The 19,929-nt window shown below is 35.6% G+C and overlaps 1 protein-coding gene across 1 annotated transcript in view; it reads left to right on the forward strand.

The window, feature by feature from the left end:
• The window catches only part of EML5 (EMAP like 5), a 125,839-nt gene extending 106,239 nt beyond the window's left edge, over window positions 1-19,600 (forward strand). Inside the window, exons 29-42 of the mRNA XM_085317569.1 lie at window positions 314-443; window positions 1,328-1,426; window positions 3,543-3,563; window positions 6,488-6,661; window positions 8,130-8,338; window positions 10,532-10,689; window positions 12,322-12,436; window positions 12,921-13,109; window positions 13,350-13,522; window positions 15,514-15,676; window positions 16,388-16,491; window positions 18,204-18,357; window positions 19,109-19,209; window positions 19,545-19,600. Coding sequence (XP_085173695.1) covers window positions 314-443; window positions 1,328-1,426; window positions 3,543-3,563; window positions 6,488-6,661; window positions 8,130-8,338; window positions 10,532-10,689; window positions 12,322-12,436; window positions 12,921-13,109; window positions 13,350-13,522; window positions 15,514-15,676; window positions 16,388-16,491; window positions 18,204-18,357; window positions 19,109-19,209; window positions 19,545-19,581 — 1,827 coding nt within the window. The 3' untranslated portion in view covers window positions 19,582-19,600. The remainder of the gene's footprint in view (window positions 1-313; window positions 444-1,327; window positions 1,427-3,542; window positions 3,564-6,487; window positions 6,662-8,129; window positions 8,339-10,531; window positions 10,690-12,321; window positions 12,437-12,920; window positions 13,110-13,349; window positions 13,523-15,513; window positions 15,677-16,387; window positions 16,492-18,203; window positions 18,358-19,108; window positions 19,210-19,544) is intronic.
• The last annotated feature ends 329 nt before the right edge of the window (window positions 19,601-19,929 follow it).

The raw sequence follows: 19,929 nt of genomic DNA on the forward strand, positions 1-19,929 counted from the left end.
AGTATCTTTTGTATCAAAAAAGCTGTATTCTCCTTGGCTCATTGTAATTTATTTGTGTGTATGTGTGCATATATAAATATTTTACAGGATCCACCAAAAAGAGGTGATAGAATGAAGGGACAGTTTACAGCAAGGGTGGGAAACAGTGAAAGCTGACACAACAGGCAGGACCTCGGTTTCCATCAGTTTGAGGCATCGTTAGAGCTCCTCTTCCTGTACTGCATAAGGACAAAATAAAGTCCTGGAAAAGAATATGAAGTTCATAATTTCTTTAAGTTTTTGAGTGGCTAATAGTTTTAAATATCTTTTTTAGGACCTCATTTTAGAGCTGGTGTTTGGGTACCGAGGCAAGGACTGCAGGAACAATGTGCACTATTTGAATGATGGCGCTGATGTAATTTATCATACTGCATCTATTGGGATCTTGTATAATGTGGCAACAGGTAGGAGAAAAGCTACTTGAGAAAAACGTTTCCTCTCACACATTGAGATACAGTTCATGTATTAACTGGTATGTTTTAAATCTTACAAAATTATGTGGAAAAAATAATATTTTTATTTTTCTCCTGTTAAAATTCAGGCTGTAGGGATGACTTACAATATTTGCATAAACCAAGCTAGATATATTTAAATCTCTGACTGAATTTTGAAGGGAATAAGGATTTAATTAATTTGGTATTAGCTTTCTGAAACTCCTCAGTGCTTGTTAAATACAATCACAAGGTGGCCATTGTACTTAATTTAGAAAATTCCAACAAGACAGTTAAATAATTATTTTTCACTTTATTTGTTTTACTTTCCAGTCCTCCATACCACATACATTCACTCACTATACCCGGCTTAGTTTACATGACTTGCAACTTTTTATAAAGTAACACAGTGCCGTTTTTTTCTGTGATGTTTAAGTAACTGGTAGTTCGAATTTGGAAAATGTCACTCTGAAGTCYCCATATATCAGAATCATTACAGTATCCTATTACAGTGTCTGTCAAACTTTCGCTTGCATATGATAAAACTTCCACCTCTTGTCTACTTGGTAGAGCAGTTAAGTGTGTGGCGGTCTTGCCAATAATTCTGGAGCATTATCTCTGTTTTCCTAGTGGAGAAGACTGATGCAGAAAAGTTCATGGAATAGTTCAGAGTTAATGCATGTTGCGTGTTTAAAATAAAGATGAAAAAAACAGGTTCCCGTTCCCCAATTTTAAGCTCCAAAGTGTAATGTCACATGATGCTGTTTTCTATTAAATATTATGAAGTTTTCAAATATTAATCATTTCCATGTGTGTGCAAACAAAAGTCGGAGTTTCTTTTTTTTTTTTTTTTTAAGGCTCTCAGTCCTTTTATCAGGAACACAATGATGATATTCTGTGCCTCACTGTAAATCAGCACCCCAAGTTTACCAACATAGTGGCAACTGGCCAAGTAGGTATGTTTGTATTTTTTGTAAAAAGAAATTAACATAAGAGCATGCAATTAGGGCCTTGTGAGTTCATGATAAATCACAAAAGTATTTGATTATGCTATCTCCGTTTGTATGAGTGTTACTCAGTTACCTGTCCTCTTTATATGTTTCTTTCAGTGTAATTTAATGAAGTTAAACCAAAACCAATGAGATGTGTAAGAAGATGAAGCTTATCTTTTGGAACAATATCAAAAATATTTTTTAGAAATTATAAGCCCCATGTAATTAAACCGGTTTTAATTATCAACCTTTATTAGGACAATTATAAACCTTCCAGAGAAGGTTAGCTAAGCTATCCCTCATCTCTATCTGGGCTCAAAAGAGAATTAAAATAGTTGTCGGTTTACCGATTCAGGCAGGTTCGTAATACCTATTTAGTGTTTTGATAATACATAGTTCTAATATTCTAGGTAGATCTAAAGCCCTGATGTTTTTTCCCTACAAATAAATTAGATTTTTGGGAAAAACAAATATGTTTCATGATAACATTAAAATTGATCTATGAACTTGCAAAATAATAAAAAAAACCTTGTGCATTTGCATAAACTCAATTAATACTATTGTTTCTATGGTTTTATCAACTAGTGTGATTATCTGTAGTCCTACAAAGCAAGTGCAGTTTTCATATTTTCATTTTTTTTCTGAGCAGATTCAAGAAAACACTGTCTTGCTTAGTGCACAGAACACAAAAAGTCTTGTTTTAGACAGAACACCTTTTTTTACTTTTTCTGTAGATTATTTTTTTAGGTGTTTCATCTAACTACAGTCAGTTTGGCAGATTTGTTACCTACTTCCCTGTGATTTTTGGATTTCTAATTCATGTTTCATTAAAATTGATTGGTTGATAGTAGTATATACATATGCATGTATTATATACAAGAATGATACTCAGCATTGCTGCCTAACTAAAATAGCTTCATTTCTTGGTGAGCTTATTGCCTCACATCAATTTAAAGGAATTTAAAGAAATCATTGACGTATAATGCAAATTATTTAAAGGGGAAAAAATATCTGGAGATTTTTACTTATGGTTTGTTTGCCAAGAGCATTTGCAGGAAAACAGATTTAACTATTGTCTATAGGAATTGATTTGCTCTTGCAGCATATTTCTTAATCTGGCCCTGTTTGCCCTTCCATAAGCTAGAATATATGGGAAGAAYGTAGTCATAATGTGAAAACTGGTTCTTTGCATGGATCATGTTCTTCAGGTTTTGTCTTACCCAAGAAAAAACACAGGACCCTTAATGCTTGTTTATTTCCTGATCATTTCTACATCAACTAACTGTAGAAGAATTTCAGCTATTTCTTAGCTTGGATTTAGGCATACAGAGCAGGAGCGGATGACATTTAAAACTATTAAAAAGTTTATTTCAAAGGGGAGAATTGCCCCTTTCAGCTGGAATCAAAATATTTTCCAACAAGACTTGTTTTAAAATTTTGAACAGACATTAAAGAGTACATACTTAATAAGCAGTATGCTTAACTACTACTTATCCTACTGATATGACTGGCACAAACATAGCTTCACCATCCTGATTTAAATCTTCAAAAAATGAACAGAAATGTTATTTTAAAGTATTTTACAAGTATAATGCCATTATGTAGAGTCTCAGTAACGTTTCCCAAACCTGAATCTTTATAGTTCTGTTTCTTTTCCCCACTACAGAATAATATTGAGAGGGCTTGCTGCTTGTCAGGCTGAGACTCAGAATAGCAGTTGGCATTTTTTTTCACCTCATGTGTTTAACATTTCAGTAAAATGTAGTATCTGGGGTTTTTTTCTTAGAGTTTAGCAAAGACAGACCTAACGTACACCAAAATGATATTTTTGTGTCGTAATTCAAAATGGAAATAAAAATATATTCATTCTACTAATTTGTATTTCTGACATGACCACTATTTATGCTTAGTCATCAGTAATTGTTTATCTTTAACACTAAAAGCAGTATTAGTGCTGCTGCAATACAAAGAGATGACATCAGGGTGTGTACTAAGACATTACACTAAATGTGGCATATATTTTCTTTAAAACTTATCTTATTTCTGGTCTAATTATTTTTCTGCTGCTTTTCCATTACAGGAGACTCAGCAGATATGTCAGGTAAGGGAAATAAAATTTTAACATCTTCAGGTGTAGTTAGCCTATCGAGTAGCTATCTACAACTTTATAGAGCAATAAGTTATGTGAATTCATTTATAGTTTATTAAAACCCTATATCAATCATACTACTGTCAGCATTGAACATAAACCACAATAGCTCAGCAAATTGTAAATGCAGAAAAAATTAAAATGTTAGAAAACATATAAAAAATACTTTTGTTGTGACATATTCCCTTCTTGGTTCCCAGTGATAAGTGAGTTCTAATACATATTGCTACTGTAGCATACGTATATATACTTCTACATTTTATAGACATGTTGGGGCTGACAACTAACATTTGTTTTAGATACTCAATTGAGTATAATTTTAAATGTGTATTTTTAAAGTAAATTCCATTGAGGAGGCCTAGGTGACTGAGTGAATAAAGCAATCACCTTTCACATTTATGTATGATTGTCATGCACTTATTACCACTGATCCAAAATGCTTGTTATGATGTCAGTTTAATTTTTTATGTATCATTTTGGGTCTTTGACAGTCTTGACTGAGCTATTTTTATTAGTATGTTGTCTTTCAACAGTAATCTTAAAAATTCATCACCATCATGTGCGAGTGAGTTCATTGTTGGGCAGACAGAATTGTCTTGTGACACATCTTCAAAGAGATGCATAAATGTGTGTTCATATGTACCTAAAAAGTATAATAATCTTCACATGGATCTAAAACTTGTTCATCTACAGATATACATTGGCATTTTTAATATATATGTTGGCTTCTTTCAAATATGCCAAATTGTGGTTGCTCTAAGGATGGGAGGAAGAATATAGGTACCTTTTCCTATGCTTTTGACCTGTATTAAAAGAGACAGTTGTTTAGAGTGCCAGATGGGGTTGTTTGTAGGAARGAGTGTCTCTAGTCCTACATGTAATGCCTGGACACTTTTCCTTTTTCACTTGCCTTYTTCCTATTGCAAATTTAGCTTGAGCTTGTGTATATTAATAACTTCTGTTGTCACTGCCTGAAACCAGCRCTCTTAATTTTTTTAATTCTTTGTGGAACCATTAGTCTGGAATCCAAGCTGCTGCCTGCCTTCATTATAAAGTTGCAGATAGTTTGACTTCAGATTGATTGATCTGAAGATGGATTGATTTGACAGCCTTCTTACCAACTTTCACTTTTCTAGATTGTTTCTGTTGTCTGTAGTGATGCAGGAGTTTTTGAAGCAGAAATGTTTATTATAGAGTGGAATGGCAAATACAGTTGCATAATCACTTGGCATAGRTCTGATTCATCTTAGTAAAGATATTTTTTGTCCTGCTGTCCCATGGTAGCTTTTTTTCAACTTCTGCCAAAAGGCGATGACATCTTAGAAAATATTTCTTGTGAGAGCAGACACTGAGCAGCTGGAGTAGTCCATAAGGATTATACAAGATCAGGATAGGCACTATCAGAAAAACACGATCAAGTAGGAGGAATCAAAAGTCCACATCCTCTATCCTGACAGAGAGAGATATCTTGCTCTGATATACTTCCTCAGTTCTTATTCATGAGATCAAGATGAAAATTTCCATCTGCCATCCGACAGAAAATTTCAGTTCAGATTATGTGGGAGGTCGACAGGCCATTGKCACTACATAGCTTACAAAAGGGAATGCTGAAAAAAAGAAAACAACCACAAYTATTCAGAGCCCATAATAAAGCTTTCCATCCCTCGACTTCCCCTAAGGAGACCAACCTTTGTGAAAATTTTGAGGCATRCTGAATGTTGCCAACCCCTGCCCTTTCTGCTTAACAACTTGTCTGAGAAGTGCTGTAGCACTTCTCAAAAAATTAATGGCAAAGAGATGTTGATGCCATGTGAGAAAATTCTGATGGAAATGGAGAAAATTAGATCATTCTAAAGACTGTTTGGGAACAGCTGTGATATTATGCACTAAGACCTAGATTCACGTAGCTGAAATTTTACCTAAGTTCCTGTGCCTACTATTTCCTGTTATTAGATGGATACCTTTGACGGGCTAGATTTAGCTGATGAGAAACACAAAGCACATAGTTGAAACAGAATTTAGTTTATATGAATCTGAGTCTAAGACAATAAGCAGTAACCTCCAGGCTCTGCAGTCAGAGTTACTGAAGAAGTACGTAAAGAAGTTTGAGATACACTCTTACTGCGCTGGAGATAGATTCCCGTATATCTTTTTCAGAGATTGTAAACCATGTGGAGATTGTAAGAACTCTGGAGAAGGCATTGCATCTGAAAAACCTAGATGTCATCATAATAGAAATAATCATATACATTAGTAGCATGGAAAGCTAGTCCGTACTGCAAAGAGCTTTTGGTCTAAACAATACGAACTAAATTAAATACTGTTGTTCTTCTACATCAGTTAGCAAGCTGATTATCCAGCTGCCGTTTTCCTAAGAGAGCGTGCATTTCAGACAGATGGCTGTTTTATAGAAAAGAGATTTTGGTCTTGCACTGTAAACCRTAGCTATCAGTTGTGTGAAAGCTCAGTTGTGTGAAAGCCCCACATAGAAATTACATTCTTGATGAAATACACACTATTTGTGAAAGTTTTTAAGTTAGCGTGCTGAACTAAGTTTTACTGGGGGAAAACAGAAAACAGCTTGATGTTAGAGTTTTTGCTGTGTTTCAGAAGTCCAGGAACAAGTTAAGCAAAGTTTACGTATCTAGTAGTGTTACAAAGCGAGTGAGTTCTCAGTCCTGATTTAATGATCTTGTTTGCTGTAAATTGGTTTCCAAAGGGAGGCCAAAATCTCCTCTTTTTCTTTCCTTTCTTTCTGTCTCTTTTCCAGAACTATTTTATTTGTCTACTACTAAAAAATTTTAATGGCTTCAGCAAACAGAATCTTTAGGTGATTCAAAAGCATATACTAATAAATGATTTTTGTATTTGTGTAGCTACAGCCCCTTCTATCCATGTGTGGGATGCAATGAACAAACAGACATTATCGGTACTGCGRTGCTACCATTCAAAGGGAGTTTGCTCAGTCAGCTTCAGTGCCACTGGCAAACTACTGCTGTCTGTAGGGCTGGATCCTGAACATACCATTACCATTTGGAAATGGCAGGAAGGTAGGAAAGTGATTGCTTTTGTAGAATACATTTACATTGTTACAGGCATGTTGGGTTGAGTCGAGGACAGTTGTAACATAAAAAAAAAAAAAAATCTGTTAGAAAATAATTACAATAAATGCTGTGTCATATGCACCATACAAGAAAAGGTAAGTTAAATGTACTTATCTATTCTAACAGTTGCTAAATATATCCCCTTTGGAAGTTTTGAGTAAAGATCAAGGTGCTTGCTTGATTTCCAGTTAGAATAATGAAAAAAAAAAAATCCTGTTCTTCATTAAATTTCTTCCCGTAGTCATTGCTTTGCTGCAAAGTGAAAACTATAAATATTTTTTGCTCCTAGAAGTAGTTCCCTAGTCTGATTACTATGTTGTTGTACTCCTAAAATCATCCCAAAATGTTGCAATTTGCAAAAATATGATGCCAGTATGCCACTATGTAATTTGTGTCTTAAACTATAGTGCAGCTTGGCTAAAGTGATTTGGTCAGCTCCTTTCTTCACCTCCTTTCTGTCTGGCAAAACCATGCCTAGAGTGTGAAGTTGCTTCTCCAGGCTTAGGGGCTTATTTCCTCTCCATTTGGAGATTTCTGCTGATTTACTAATATCTCTCAGGTATATAAAGATCAGCTACTGAGTTCTTAAAAATGATCCTTCACAGTCTGTATCTGCTAGATCCTACTGGGCGTAGTGTGTTAAGTGTGTGTTTGTAGAGTCTTAGGTTGTATGGGGGTTGTGTAGTAAAAGCCTGTGGTGCAATTCACTGCCATTTCAGTCAGAGCATCTCTGGGCTCACCCTTAAGAGTTCATACAGCCTCAGCAAGGCAGTTAAGTGGTACATGGCCTGGAAAGGCAGCCTGGTAATACAATGTCTTTTCAGATGATAAATCTCAAAGAATCTTCCTTTTGGGTCAAAATGCCTGATTTTTGACAACTCTACAAAGACTGGAAAAGCACTGCCTTTGAATCTAAGACTGTATGTAACAATGTAAGTTTCTTCATTTGCTGCAGAAATARTTAAAAAACCTTTGGATAAAATTTATGGCAGCCATCCATTAGTCTTGTGCAATTGAGACTCATCCAGAGTTTTGAATTTTCAGAGGAATTTAATAGGAGTTGGATACTTGCTTGGATTTGGACTCCTAACTCTCTCAGGCTCTTGAGGAAATTGAAAATTATAAGCRCCTTCATTAGGCACCACCCTTGGATATTGGGTATTATTAGAAAATTTTTGTTTCATCTGCATCTTAATGCAAAATTTTCCCATTCTGGGTACATAGTTTGAAAATATTTATAGTTTTCAAGAATTTAAAATGTTGCAGAACATATTCAAGGCTTTTGTTAGGAATAGTTTGTGCTTTTCATGGCCTGTATGGTCTTGGATGATTCATCATTCTACAAAATAATTTTTTAAAATTATAAATACTTAATTTCTCAGTGAATTCAAAATGTCCATTTTCTTTCTGTCAGGTGCCAAAATTGCCAGCCGAGCTGGTCATAACCAGCGTATATTTGTAGCAGAATTCAGACCAGACTCAGATACCCAGTTTGTTTCCGTGGGAGTAAAACATGTGAGGTTCTGGACACTTGCTGGAAGAGCTCTTCTCAGTAAAAAAGGACTGCTGAGTTCCATAGAAGATGCCCGAATGCAGACGATGCTATCTGTAGCTTTTGGAGCCGTATGTACCATACAAACTATTTTAAAATGCATGTGTACAAAAATGTCTTGAATCTTCTGCCTTTTTTCAGTTCGAATTAGACTTTTCAGACCTGCTGATGAGTATGTCAGTTGTTTTATTAAACTCAGTTTAGCATTTCTAATACTTGCATCTTAGCTAGAACTAGTATCAGCTTTCTTTAGAACAGAACAGGAAAAAAAAGACTTACAGACTAATACGTTTTCAGAAGAAGCAAATAAAGGTGTTTTGGATGATAATTTGCTGGTTGGCATAAAACAATCCCAACTAAAGACTGTAGGAACCAAGCAGAAGAAATGAGGCTTATCTTAAACCCACATGGGAGTGATTTATGTTGTAATCTGTATGCATTGCTACTCATGGCTTATCCAAGAGCAGCACTGTTCAGGGGCATTCATTAACATCTGTGGCTGTTAGACAACTGTTTTATGGTTTGATATTGTTTTATTTTGGCAGAGGCAGGCCTTATTGCTAAGTTCTGTATCTTTGCCATTTCAGGTCTTGCTCTGTATGAGCAGTGCTCTTATCTTCAGCTGGGCCAAAAGTCACAGCCTTCTTTTGGAAGGGTGCTTCTCATTCATTGCATGTGTTATTATTCTGCTTTCTGAACTGCCAACTGAATCCAGACTGAATTTTAACTGTTGATTTTGGATTTTGAAAGTGTAAATGTCTTCAAGTTTCACTGTTCGTAAGACTATCTTTTTCCACAGTGGCATCTCTTTAGCTACCTCTGATGTAAGGGAGGATCTCTCTTTCTAGGAGAGACCTTTGGCTGTGAAAAGAAAACCTGGTTAGTTGACTAGAGTATGGTCTAAGGAACGTATGTTTGTTGAATATTGATATTTGATAAGGAGAAAAAGACATGAGGTTTGCGTTTTGTTGGCCATTTACTTTTACCTCTGTCTTAATGTTGCTTATTTCAGGGTTGCCTAGAGGAATGGGTATCAAGACTCATGATTTATTCTGCCTTTAGTGGAAACAAATTTATAATCAAATAAATATTACAAGGCAAAAAGATATCTTCCAAAAGATACATGTTAGAGAAGCATAGCMCAGGCGTTAATCTGTGTCTTGAGAAGCCTCTGTGAACTTTCATGGAGGGACAGATTTTTAGYAGAAAAATCAGACTGTATGCATTGAATGCTTTGGTTTGGGGTAGGGGTTAGGGTGTGAAGACCCAAGATTCTTTGAGGCTACAAAGCCTACAGGAATTTTGTGAAAAGCTTTCCAGAGAGATTGAAGCCAGACCTGGTATGTTCTCCATACTGCGTGTAGGGAGCCTTTCCAGGAGTGCACTTCTTCCTTGGTTTTGTATCAGAAGGAGCTAGGTAATCGAAAACAAGTCTTGGGAACAGCCTAGAAGTTAGGCCATGAGGATGATCAGAAGATCTTCACCAAGGTTCAATTCAAGTTCTCTTTTATTTACTTATTTATTAGGGACACCATCTTCACACACACACCCCTTTAAATAAGGATGTAGAACAGCAACACAAGTCAAGGAGAGTGTTCGTGCCAGATCTATGCATGAATATCTGTACTGTAAATATTACACATAATATTGGACTTGAGGGATTCTTCACCTAAGTTAATGAAACAGTTTAAGTCAATAACCAATCCCAATGCGTTTTAAATGTATCTTAACAAATACATTTTAAATATCAAAGATAATTAAAGGATTTCCATTACTTTTCAAAAATAGGAAGCAGTAGTAAAGAAAAACAGTTTTTTACTTCTGAGTTAGTATCAGACARTTTTCTTCTTAAACTGATGGTTTCTGTAATCCGGGGAGTACCTTCATTTTAACAATGAAAGTGGCTATAAGATAATGTGCATGGCAGTGGTAGTGCAGCTTGCCTATTTCTGGGTGAAATGTCAAAACTGTTCTTGGTTTTCTAAATTTTTACCACAGTTGTGCACATCTGATAGGGTGACAACACAGAAAATTCTATGGCTGAGTCTGTCATTGCATTTCTTCTGGCAGTCGAGAACCTGTCAGTAACAAGAAAGCACATGTTTCAGACAGCAGCTGCCCCTCCACAACAAGCTCTTCTACAGCAAGTTAATAAAACCAGTCTAGCCTAAATGCAAATGGTGATGACCTTGATTTGTTTTTGAATGTTTCTCTTTTCAGCCTTACTCAGAGTCAGATGATGAATATATTTTTCCCCTTTTCAGAATAACTTGACATTTACAGGTACTATCAGTGGAGATGTTTGTGTTTGGAAAGATCATGTATTGATACGAATTGTGGCGAAAGCTCACAATGGACCTGTTTTCACAATGTATACTACATTAAGAGATGGTTTGATCGTTACAGGAGGCAAGGAGAGACCGTGAGTCTTTTTTTTTTTCTTTTTCTTTTTTCAGTATGCACAMGTATTCTTTAAAAATTAGGGTTTGGATTCATCCCATCTAAAACTGGGATTCTGATTCAACTGATTGTGACATCCAAGTTGGAAGGGAAGTCACTTCAGGATTCCTAAATAGTTGGTAGGAAAAAAAATAGCTACCCACCTCTAAAATGTAAGTCAGCCCATATGAGCTTCRGGAACCTAATTTTTTCCATTGATTTTAAGAGAAAGCCTGCAGTAACGAGGATTCTGACCTRGGTGCCTTGCTTAAATACTTAAAGTCAATGGGATGAAAGAGAATCAATGTTGTACAAATAGTTCTTCATAATTTTATCTTCTAGCAGTCATTCTACTAAAGCACATATGCAAGCTACTTCAGGCATTTTGTGATGACTTTGCATTATTTTTATGGAAATGGAAAAATGCATAACTTATATCTATGATTGCCCATGTCAAGTTGCTAGAATCAATTAACATAAATTTAAAGCTTTCCTTCCTTATATCCTTTGGCCTAAGAAGATCAAAAACTAGAACACTTMATTAAAATAACCTCCAAAATCTGATGCACCTATTAAAATAATGTACAATTTCAGTGGTCTGTTGCATAGATCAGTTCTGCTTTGTAAATCTAATTTGGACTGGTTGATATTGAACCAATTGTAGCCTAGAAGCTTAAGTTCTGCAATAGATTTTGGGAAGTACAGAAGAAGTAATCCAAAGCTACCTTAATTCTGTTTTTCTAAACATGGCACAAGAATGGAGTGATAGAGATTCTGGCCCCTTTTTTATCCTTTCTTGTCTTCCTCATTGCCATCATCATGTGCATTTTCTAATTTTAGACTGAACTTAGTAGAACTAAATGACCATCTTTCAACTTGTTCTCTAAAGTAGCTGCTACAATGAAGGCGTTGAATCAGTATTCCTCAATGCACTACTAAAAAATACATGAAATACCATTTCACTGTAAATCCCTGTTTCCCTTGGTTCTCTTCATATTTCAGCACTCTTTCCAGCTTTTGTCTTGTAATGCCTTTTAGTAGCCATATTCGTTTATCTTCTCAGCTTTGGAAATTTTTGTGACAAGAAATACTTTTTGTTCCCAGGTAGTAAATTAACAATTAACTATTAACTATTTTACAATTCCTTAGTGAAATATGCTAGATGAATAAATAAATACACTTAAAATCTAGGAGCTGCAATACAAATGTTGGTTGTTTCCCTTCTGAAAAATATTTTTCTGGACAATGATACAGAATGTGATTATTTTAACTAAATAATGCAGCCTAAAAGAATACTGCACATTATTAATTTTTACCAAGATATAATTGAGAARTTTAAAAATATAAAAAGAAAATCTGCAATCAGTTTGAAAGTGGTCATGATTTCAGAATTGATCACTATAAAAGCTGTATTCTTGTTTGTTTACTTAGCTAGCAAGCTAAGCATATTAGTATGATCTGTGTTGTAAAAAAGTAATGGATACTTAATGATTTAAAATACAGTGGAGAAGTCTTGATTTACATTAAATGACAGTAAATAATGAAGTTCTTTATACATTCATTGTCTTTCTTGCACCAGCCATTATACTCACGGTTGTTCCTGATTTCATGATAGATCAAAGGAAGGAGGAGCGGTTAAACTATGGGATCAAGAGCTGAAACGGTGTCGTGCCTTCAGACTGGAGACAGGACAAATGACTGACTGTGTTCGCTCTGTTTGTAGAGGCAAGGTAAAGCATGTTGCCTTTAAAATAAAGGTTATAATCTCAGGRTTAATCTCTGTCAGCGTATATGTATTAAAGTGTTTGCTGCTTCTTGCTCTTGCAATTAATGGAAATTAAAGATTGAGCTACAACTTATCTACAGCTGCCTTTACAGAAGAAACACAAATCTGTGTCAGGAAATCTGGGCCTTTATTTGGGCAATATTTTGTATATGTTTTGATTAAAGAATAATAAGGGATTACATTTCTGTGTGATAGAAAAACAAGTACCTCTCTTACAAGCAAGTATTCAAATAATGTCATGATTTTTGTGCAGCCTTGTCCTATAATRGATCATAGTTGAGTTTAAAAAATAAATTAGCTTTGATTATTTGATTTGAGAAAAAAATACCTTTTTAACGGAACTATAACTTTGGTGTTTACCTTTACTGCTGTTCAGCACTGGTAGTTAATGTATTATATTGGGGATAATTCTTTCACTGTTGTTCAAGGGAAAAATTCTTGTTGGGACAAGAAATGCTGAAATAATAGAAGTTGGAGAGAAAAATGCTGCATGTAACATTCTTATTAATGGTCATATGGATGGACCAATCTGGGGCCTGGCAACACATCCTTCCAGAGACTTTTTCCTCTCTGCTGCAGAAGATGGCACAGTGAGACTCTGGGATATTGCTGAAAAGGTAGGTGTGAAGGACAGTTGCCACTTTGGCAAAGCCAAAAATCTTAGATTTGTTTAATTTTTGAGGACTCAAAGTTTCTTTTTAGTGTGGCCTGAGAAACTAAGCTTTTGTAATTGTTTGACATGGACTTTGATATTTTGAGAATAATTCGTCCAATAGTGGCAAACCGTTAGCATCAGGTAATTTTGGAATATGAATAAATAGAAACATTTATTCTTCTCTTGTGTTATTTTTTCACAGAAGATGCTGAACAAAGTCAGTTTAGGACACGCAGCTCGTACTGTTTGTTATAGCCCAGAAGGCGATATGGTAGCTATTGGCATGAAAAATGGAGAATTTATTATCTTGCTTGTGACCTCTCTAAAAATATGGGGGAAAAAAAGGGACAGAAGATCAGCTATTCAGGATATCAGGTCAGAACATGTAATGGCTTTGTCTGCTGTACTGTCCTGGAAATCTGAAAAATACGTGGAACTAAAAATTAGAAAAATGAACTTAACATTGTGGAAGAGAACRTATCGTATAAGAAAATCCCAGATTTAAAGATGCCATTTGCCTGGCATTTGTACCAAAAAGTATATATTAATTTATTCCCAAGTCAGCATAACTGTCAAATGCACTCTTTGATTTTTAGAAATATGTATTTGTATATATTTTGCATACGTATTGTATACATTGTGAGAAGCATTACAAGGGCATTGCGGAAAGCTGGAATCAATGTGTGAGTTAGAGTTCATGCTATTACTCTGATACCAAGAATAAAGAGGAGGAAGGAGATACATAAAGGTACAAGATAGCAAGCAATTAAAAAAGACTACTGGGGTAGGGGAAGGCTCGGGAAATATTGCCAAGGATTAGTTAAAATGAAGAGTGATTAGGAAGGCAAATGGACAATAGGAAGTACAAGTCCATCCTAATTGGGGCAGATTGAAGGTGTGCAAAGGAACAGAATAAGATGATGGTTAGGAAGCAAAATGAGATTAGAGGTTTACAGAAGGTTGGGTTGTGAGAAATGACAGAAATGTCTTTTTGTCAGTTTACTTTTTGTTGCATTTTGTTAGAAAAGATACAGTTAGCAGAAAGAAAATTTTGCTTATGCACCTTGGGTAGGGTAGAAGCACCCTTAAAGGAAGACAAAATTGTTCCTTTTGTGAGATAAATTGAGCGTGGTCAAGTCAGAGGAACTTCTGGACAGCAAAGTGGGGTGACTGGGAGAAATAAGAGCAAACAGGAACCCTGCTGCAGGAGTGCAGGAGAGCACCACTAGGAGTAGAGGGGTGCTTGAAGCAGAAAGCTAACCCAAGGATATGTGTTAGAGGTGAAGGAAATAAAGAAGCTATCCCAGTAACACGTGCCCATCTGTGAGAAATTTGGTCAGCCCAGGAAGCTGCTGAGTTTTGAGACTAAAACGGAAGACTGGAGAAAAGAAACCACTATGCAAAGATRCATTGGGCGTATGAAAGATTGGATTTCAGACCTTTTTATTTAATTTGTTTCRTCTAGAAGATCTCAGTTTTCTTTATTTATGATGTTTCATTTTTCCAGTTTGTAGTCATGTGAAAGTAGCTTTAGAGAGTCAAAGTCAGCGTCATGTCACAAAGATGCTGATTCATTGAGATGCTTAGGAGATCAGACTGTGTCCAGTTCTKGGCTCCCCAGTACAAGAGAGACATGGAGCTACTGGAGAGAGYCCAGYGTAGKGCTACRAAGATGATCAGAGGGCTGGAGCATSTGYCYYATGMRGRAAGGCTGTGATGGCTGGGCCTCTTCAGCCTGGGGAAGAGAAGACTGAGGGGGGATCTTATCAATGTGTACAAGTACCTGAAGGGAGGGTGTCARGGGGACGGGGACAAACTCTTTTCAGTTGTCCCGTGTGACAGGAGAAGAGGCAATGGGCAGAAATTGAAGCACAGGAAGTTCCGCCTGACCGTGAKGGGGAATTTCTTCCCTGTGAGAGTGACAGAGCACTGGCACAGGTTGCCCAGAGAGGTTGTGGAGTCTCCTTCTCTGGAGATCTTCAAGGCCCGCCTGGATGCAACCCTGTCTAACATGCTCTAGGTGACTCGGCTTGAGCAGGGGGGTTGGACTAGATGATCTCCAGAGGCCCTTTCCAACCTTACTGATTCTATGATTCTGTGATTTTATAATGAATTGTTCCAGAGGTGTTTCTAGTTCATTTATATGTGGCAGCTCTACCAAAATTATTGCTAACTTCTAATGCATATTCATACCGTGAAAATTTTATTTCAGATTCAAACCTACTTTGCCCTAGCAGGTGAAATACTCTACCTCCCTCCTCAGTTCTGAGTAGCAGATACTTGAAATGCTAATACACCTGTGATTCTCAAATATTATATTCTATTGCAAGTGCCAATCTCCATTTTAAACCCTTTTATCTGTTCAGGTTTAGCCCAGATTCTCGTTACTTAGCGGTGGGTTCCAGCGAGAATGCAGTGGATTTTTATGATCTGACATTGGGTCCCACGCTAAATCGAGTTAGCTACTGCAAAGATATTCCAAGCTTTGTGATCCAGATGGACTTTTCTGCAGATAGCTCTTATCTTCAGGTATCAATTGTTAATTGTTTAAAAAAATTGAATGGCAAACATACTGACGGCATAWTCTGTGCAAGTATTTTCCTGTGACCGCTATACTGTATTTTGTAAAGAAGTGCTGGATACTGTCTTACTATCACTAGGCTGTTACTTCATTACAGTCGTGAACAGATGACAAGCTCCCAGCCAATGGGCTGAAAACATTTCTTGCAATAAAATAGAGATGCATTCCACAATTTGTTCACATTCAGGAGGAAAAATAACATGAGCCTGATTTTGCGTCTTCATTGTCAAATCAACATCTGCAAGCTGAGCAGAATTACTTCCATGTCAGTTTTAAAGATATGTTTAGTTTTCCTCATTTATTTATGTATTTTTATGCACATATGTACTACCACATGCTGAATGGATACATAAAGTGAATATTATGTGCATCATATAAAATGTATTTAAATTACATTTTCTTGATTAGACATTTTAAAATGATAATTTCTTTACCCTTTCTAATTGTTAATTTATATTTGTATAGATTTTTGCGAATTTTCAACTCACTGAGCCAGATGACTCAAAAAGGTGGCTTTATTAATAAATGAGTTACTKTTAGGGTAAAAGATGCTATCAAAAAAATGCTTTTTTAAAGCCCTTTAGAATTCTGTCATCATCATTTCAAACATGTTCACGTATTCTAAATGTATCTGGACTGTTCTCTTTGTCATGTTGAAGGTCTCTACTGGGTCTTACAAAAGGCAAGTCTATGAAGTGCCTTCAGGAAAGCAGCTTGTGGACCAGGCTGTGATTGACAGAATAACATGGGCTACTTGGACTAGGTAACTAATTCACAGATTTAMACCTTTTAAAAGACATGTAACTTCCAGGAGAAGCGCATACTGTTTTAAAGTATATTTCAACTCTTCATTCAGTCAGGTGTTTTCTTTTAAATGTACTAATCTGTTSTGGGGACAAATCAGATAAGTGCTATACAACAAAATAAAGTAYATTACTCATTTTCTCAGGGGAGCATGGGCTGTTTGGCCATTAAAGATAAAAGATAAAAATTCTCTCTCTAAAAGGTGCCTTTCTACTTGTTATGCATCTCTAGCTCCWTTAGTCAAGTAGCTATAGCAGCTTCAGTAATTTTTCATTCTGCTGTTCCAGTTACTTGGCATGTTGCACTTTTTGCTTCAAAACAATGATTTGGGGATAAGAGAACAGTGAAAAAAGCATATCAAAACAAGATAACACAAGACAGTAATTCAGGTTTTGCATTATTATGTTACTTACAGTAGTATCTGCATACTAAAAGTATATTTAAAAGTATGAGGAAATACATTGAAGTGATAATGTGTTTAAAATAGTCTTACAAATTATATGAAAAATGAAACTATATTTTATTTCTGTTAGATATTTAAATCATATATTTTGCTTTTTCTGTAAATCTGATAGTTTATACCCTATTGTAGGCTTCTTTGTGAACTGATTGCCTGCTTGCAATTATTGTCCCCTGCTTAACATCCTCAAAGAAAATGAGAATAAATACTTGAAAGATTTCCACCTGTGGACCACTTTAAACAATAGTAATCCCTAATGTCTTCTTGCAAGACCAGAGTGAGATTAAGAGTTTTTTTTAAAAGGTTTCTGATTGTTTTGCTAGCTTTCTATTTTTGGGTAATCCATTTTGTCGCTTCTTTGGTATGAAAACAGGAGACCTGTGTTGCTTTTCTTCTCTCTCTCTCTCTCTCTTTTTTTTTTTTGATCCAGTCCAGTGCATCCTAAGTAGATAATAATTTCATTTTTGAATATCATATACTGTGTTCTRATTTGGAAAAAAAAAGAAAAGTCTCAGAAAAATTTCCAAATCATCCACCTATTATGAAATAATAAAGTCCTTGTTTCTGTGCATTCCTGGAAGTACAAGTGTACATTCTAAGCAGAGCTGAATAAAAAAGAKCTTTTCAAAAGCTTTTGCAAAGGAAATTCTGTTTCAGTGTCTGTTCTTAGAAYGCTAAGATAATTGTGCTTTCTGTTTAGGATTAATTTTCTCTCCCTCTGGTATTAACGAAAAAWCTTCATTGAACTGGAAGGCCATAGGACTTTTTCATCTAATTGATATCTTTGAAAATGTTAGAGAATCAACCAAAACACAGTTACAGTGAAAATAAATCTTGTGAATTTTCCAACAACTAAAATTAATTTTTGTAACTCTACTATGGAGTTCTTTTCTTCATTGTCCTYTTTCTTTTTCCTTTGTATTTTTGGCAAATGACACTGAGCATTATTGGCACTATTGATTTCATCTTTGTCTTTTTGGTGTTGTCATTGGTCGCATTGTTTATACCGCTGGATCAGTTTCCAGAGCAATATCGAATAATATAAAAATCAATCACTGAATACAATCAGCATGAGATTCGTACGTGTAAGCTTTAAAGCATGAAAGTAACATTTTTATAAAATCAGCTGCAATAGAATAGTTGCTTACTATGTCCTGACTTTATTGTTTCTCCCGCAGTTTTCAAAAGGACTTCTCACTCTTCTATTTCAGTGTTCTAGGGGATGAAGTAATTGGAATCTGGTCCAGGCATGCTGAAAAAGCTGATGTAAACTGTGCCTGTGTCTCTCATTCGGGAATCAACCTTGTCACGGGTGATGATTTTGGCATGGTCAAACTGTTTGACTTTCCATGTCCTGAAAAATTTGTAAGAACTTTTTTTTGTGTGGCTATAACAAAAAAATACTTTTGATATTATGGCCTTATGTTGTTTCTCYGGAGGAAGTATGATAGAAACATTCACTTCTCTGAATTTGTAGCTTTTTAATGCATCCATGTAACTTTAGCCTGTRCTATAAGCATGCTTATCTCCAGCTTTTCTTAATATTTTGTACAATAGCTGTTGCTATAAGCTCTAACTGATAGGCGATAATATTGCCAGTTTGCACTAGCGTAGTACATTTATACTGAAACTCTCAAAGCACTTAGTTCTGTTTAACTACATTTGCAGTCTCATTTAACAAATGAGGAAGACAGCTGGTAATTTTAGCTCCATCTGTGTATTTCCATGGATGAAGAGTTTACAGATTTTTCACTAACATTGGTAATTTTCAGACTGCGCTGTGTAAATTGCTTGCACGCTTAAAATGAGATTTATTTTTTCAGTGTTAGGGACTTTGCACAAAATTTATGCAGGTTATTGCTGTGCCAAAATTTATTTCATATTATTACATTAGTTTGAGCATTGTCSCCAGTTTGCAGGCACTTTCTTATTTGGAGGCAATTTAATCTGCACTGCAGCTCAATGGTAGTTCTTCAGGCGATCTTTCACATCTGAAAACCTTTATAATATTCTGAATGTTCTAAATATGTGATGCAATAAGAAGGCAGATACAAACATGCATACCTTAATTTACAAGGCTATACTGTATTTAGGCTTCCATTTTATTGTTTTTCAGGCAAAACACAAACGATTTCTCGGGCAYTCAGCCCATTTGACTAATATTCGCTTTACAAGTGGAGATAGATACGTTGTTAGTGCTGGAGGGGATGACTGCAGGTATGTATTTTCCATTACTATCTAAATAGGAATAGACATGGACAATCCACTAGAGTATGAAGTTCAAGTTMAAAATTCACATCATTTTATCTATGTGTTTTTTTTGTCTATAAAGTAGTGGATTTTTGAAACAAAATAAATAGACCAGRTATTGGTATGAACAGTTAAGGTTTACTGAAATGAAAGCATGTTTATTTCTATAGTCAATAAAGACTAAAATGTTTCTGATTTAGAGCAACATACTTTAACTGAAGTTTTTCTTCTTATTAGCTATTTCTTTTTAACCATATTGTAGTGTTTTATAGCTCATGTTTAATATCTTCTTAAAYACACAGCTTATTTGTTTGGAAATGTGTGCATATGCCTCATTGAGAGAGATACAGAGACTTGCAAAGAGGACACTGCATGAAGTAACAGGCATGAAACACCCAGGATTGCAATGTGACATTCTGCTGTGCCCTGCATGCTTGAGAAATGGTGCTGATCCAAGACACACAACAATCCGTCTCTGCGAGGCAGTGTCCAGAGTCTGTCAGAAGGATGGACCGGAACAAATACGTTGAGGCCATTAGATTTGCTTCAGTATCGGATAATCCATGTTTGTGCTTCACTCACTGCCAGAAGTGGAAAAAGAGAAATACATAGATACAAGGAAAAAGTGAGTGGTTAATCGATGTACAGTTTTCASTGTAAGATCCTGGGTTTTTAATCAAGAGATGT

Source organism: Rhea americana, unplaced genomic scaffold (assembly GCF_003343005.1).
Source record: "Rhea americana isolate MKP2758 unplaced genomic scaffold, rheAme1 scaffold_5, whole genome shotgun sequence".
NCBI classification, from domain to species: Eukaryota; Metazoa; Chordata; class Aves; order Rheiformes; family Rheidae; genus Rhea; species Rhea americana.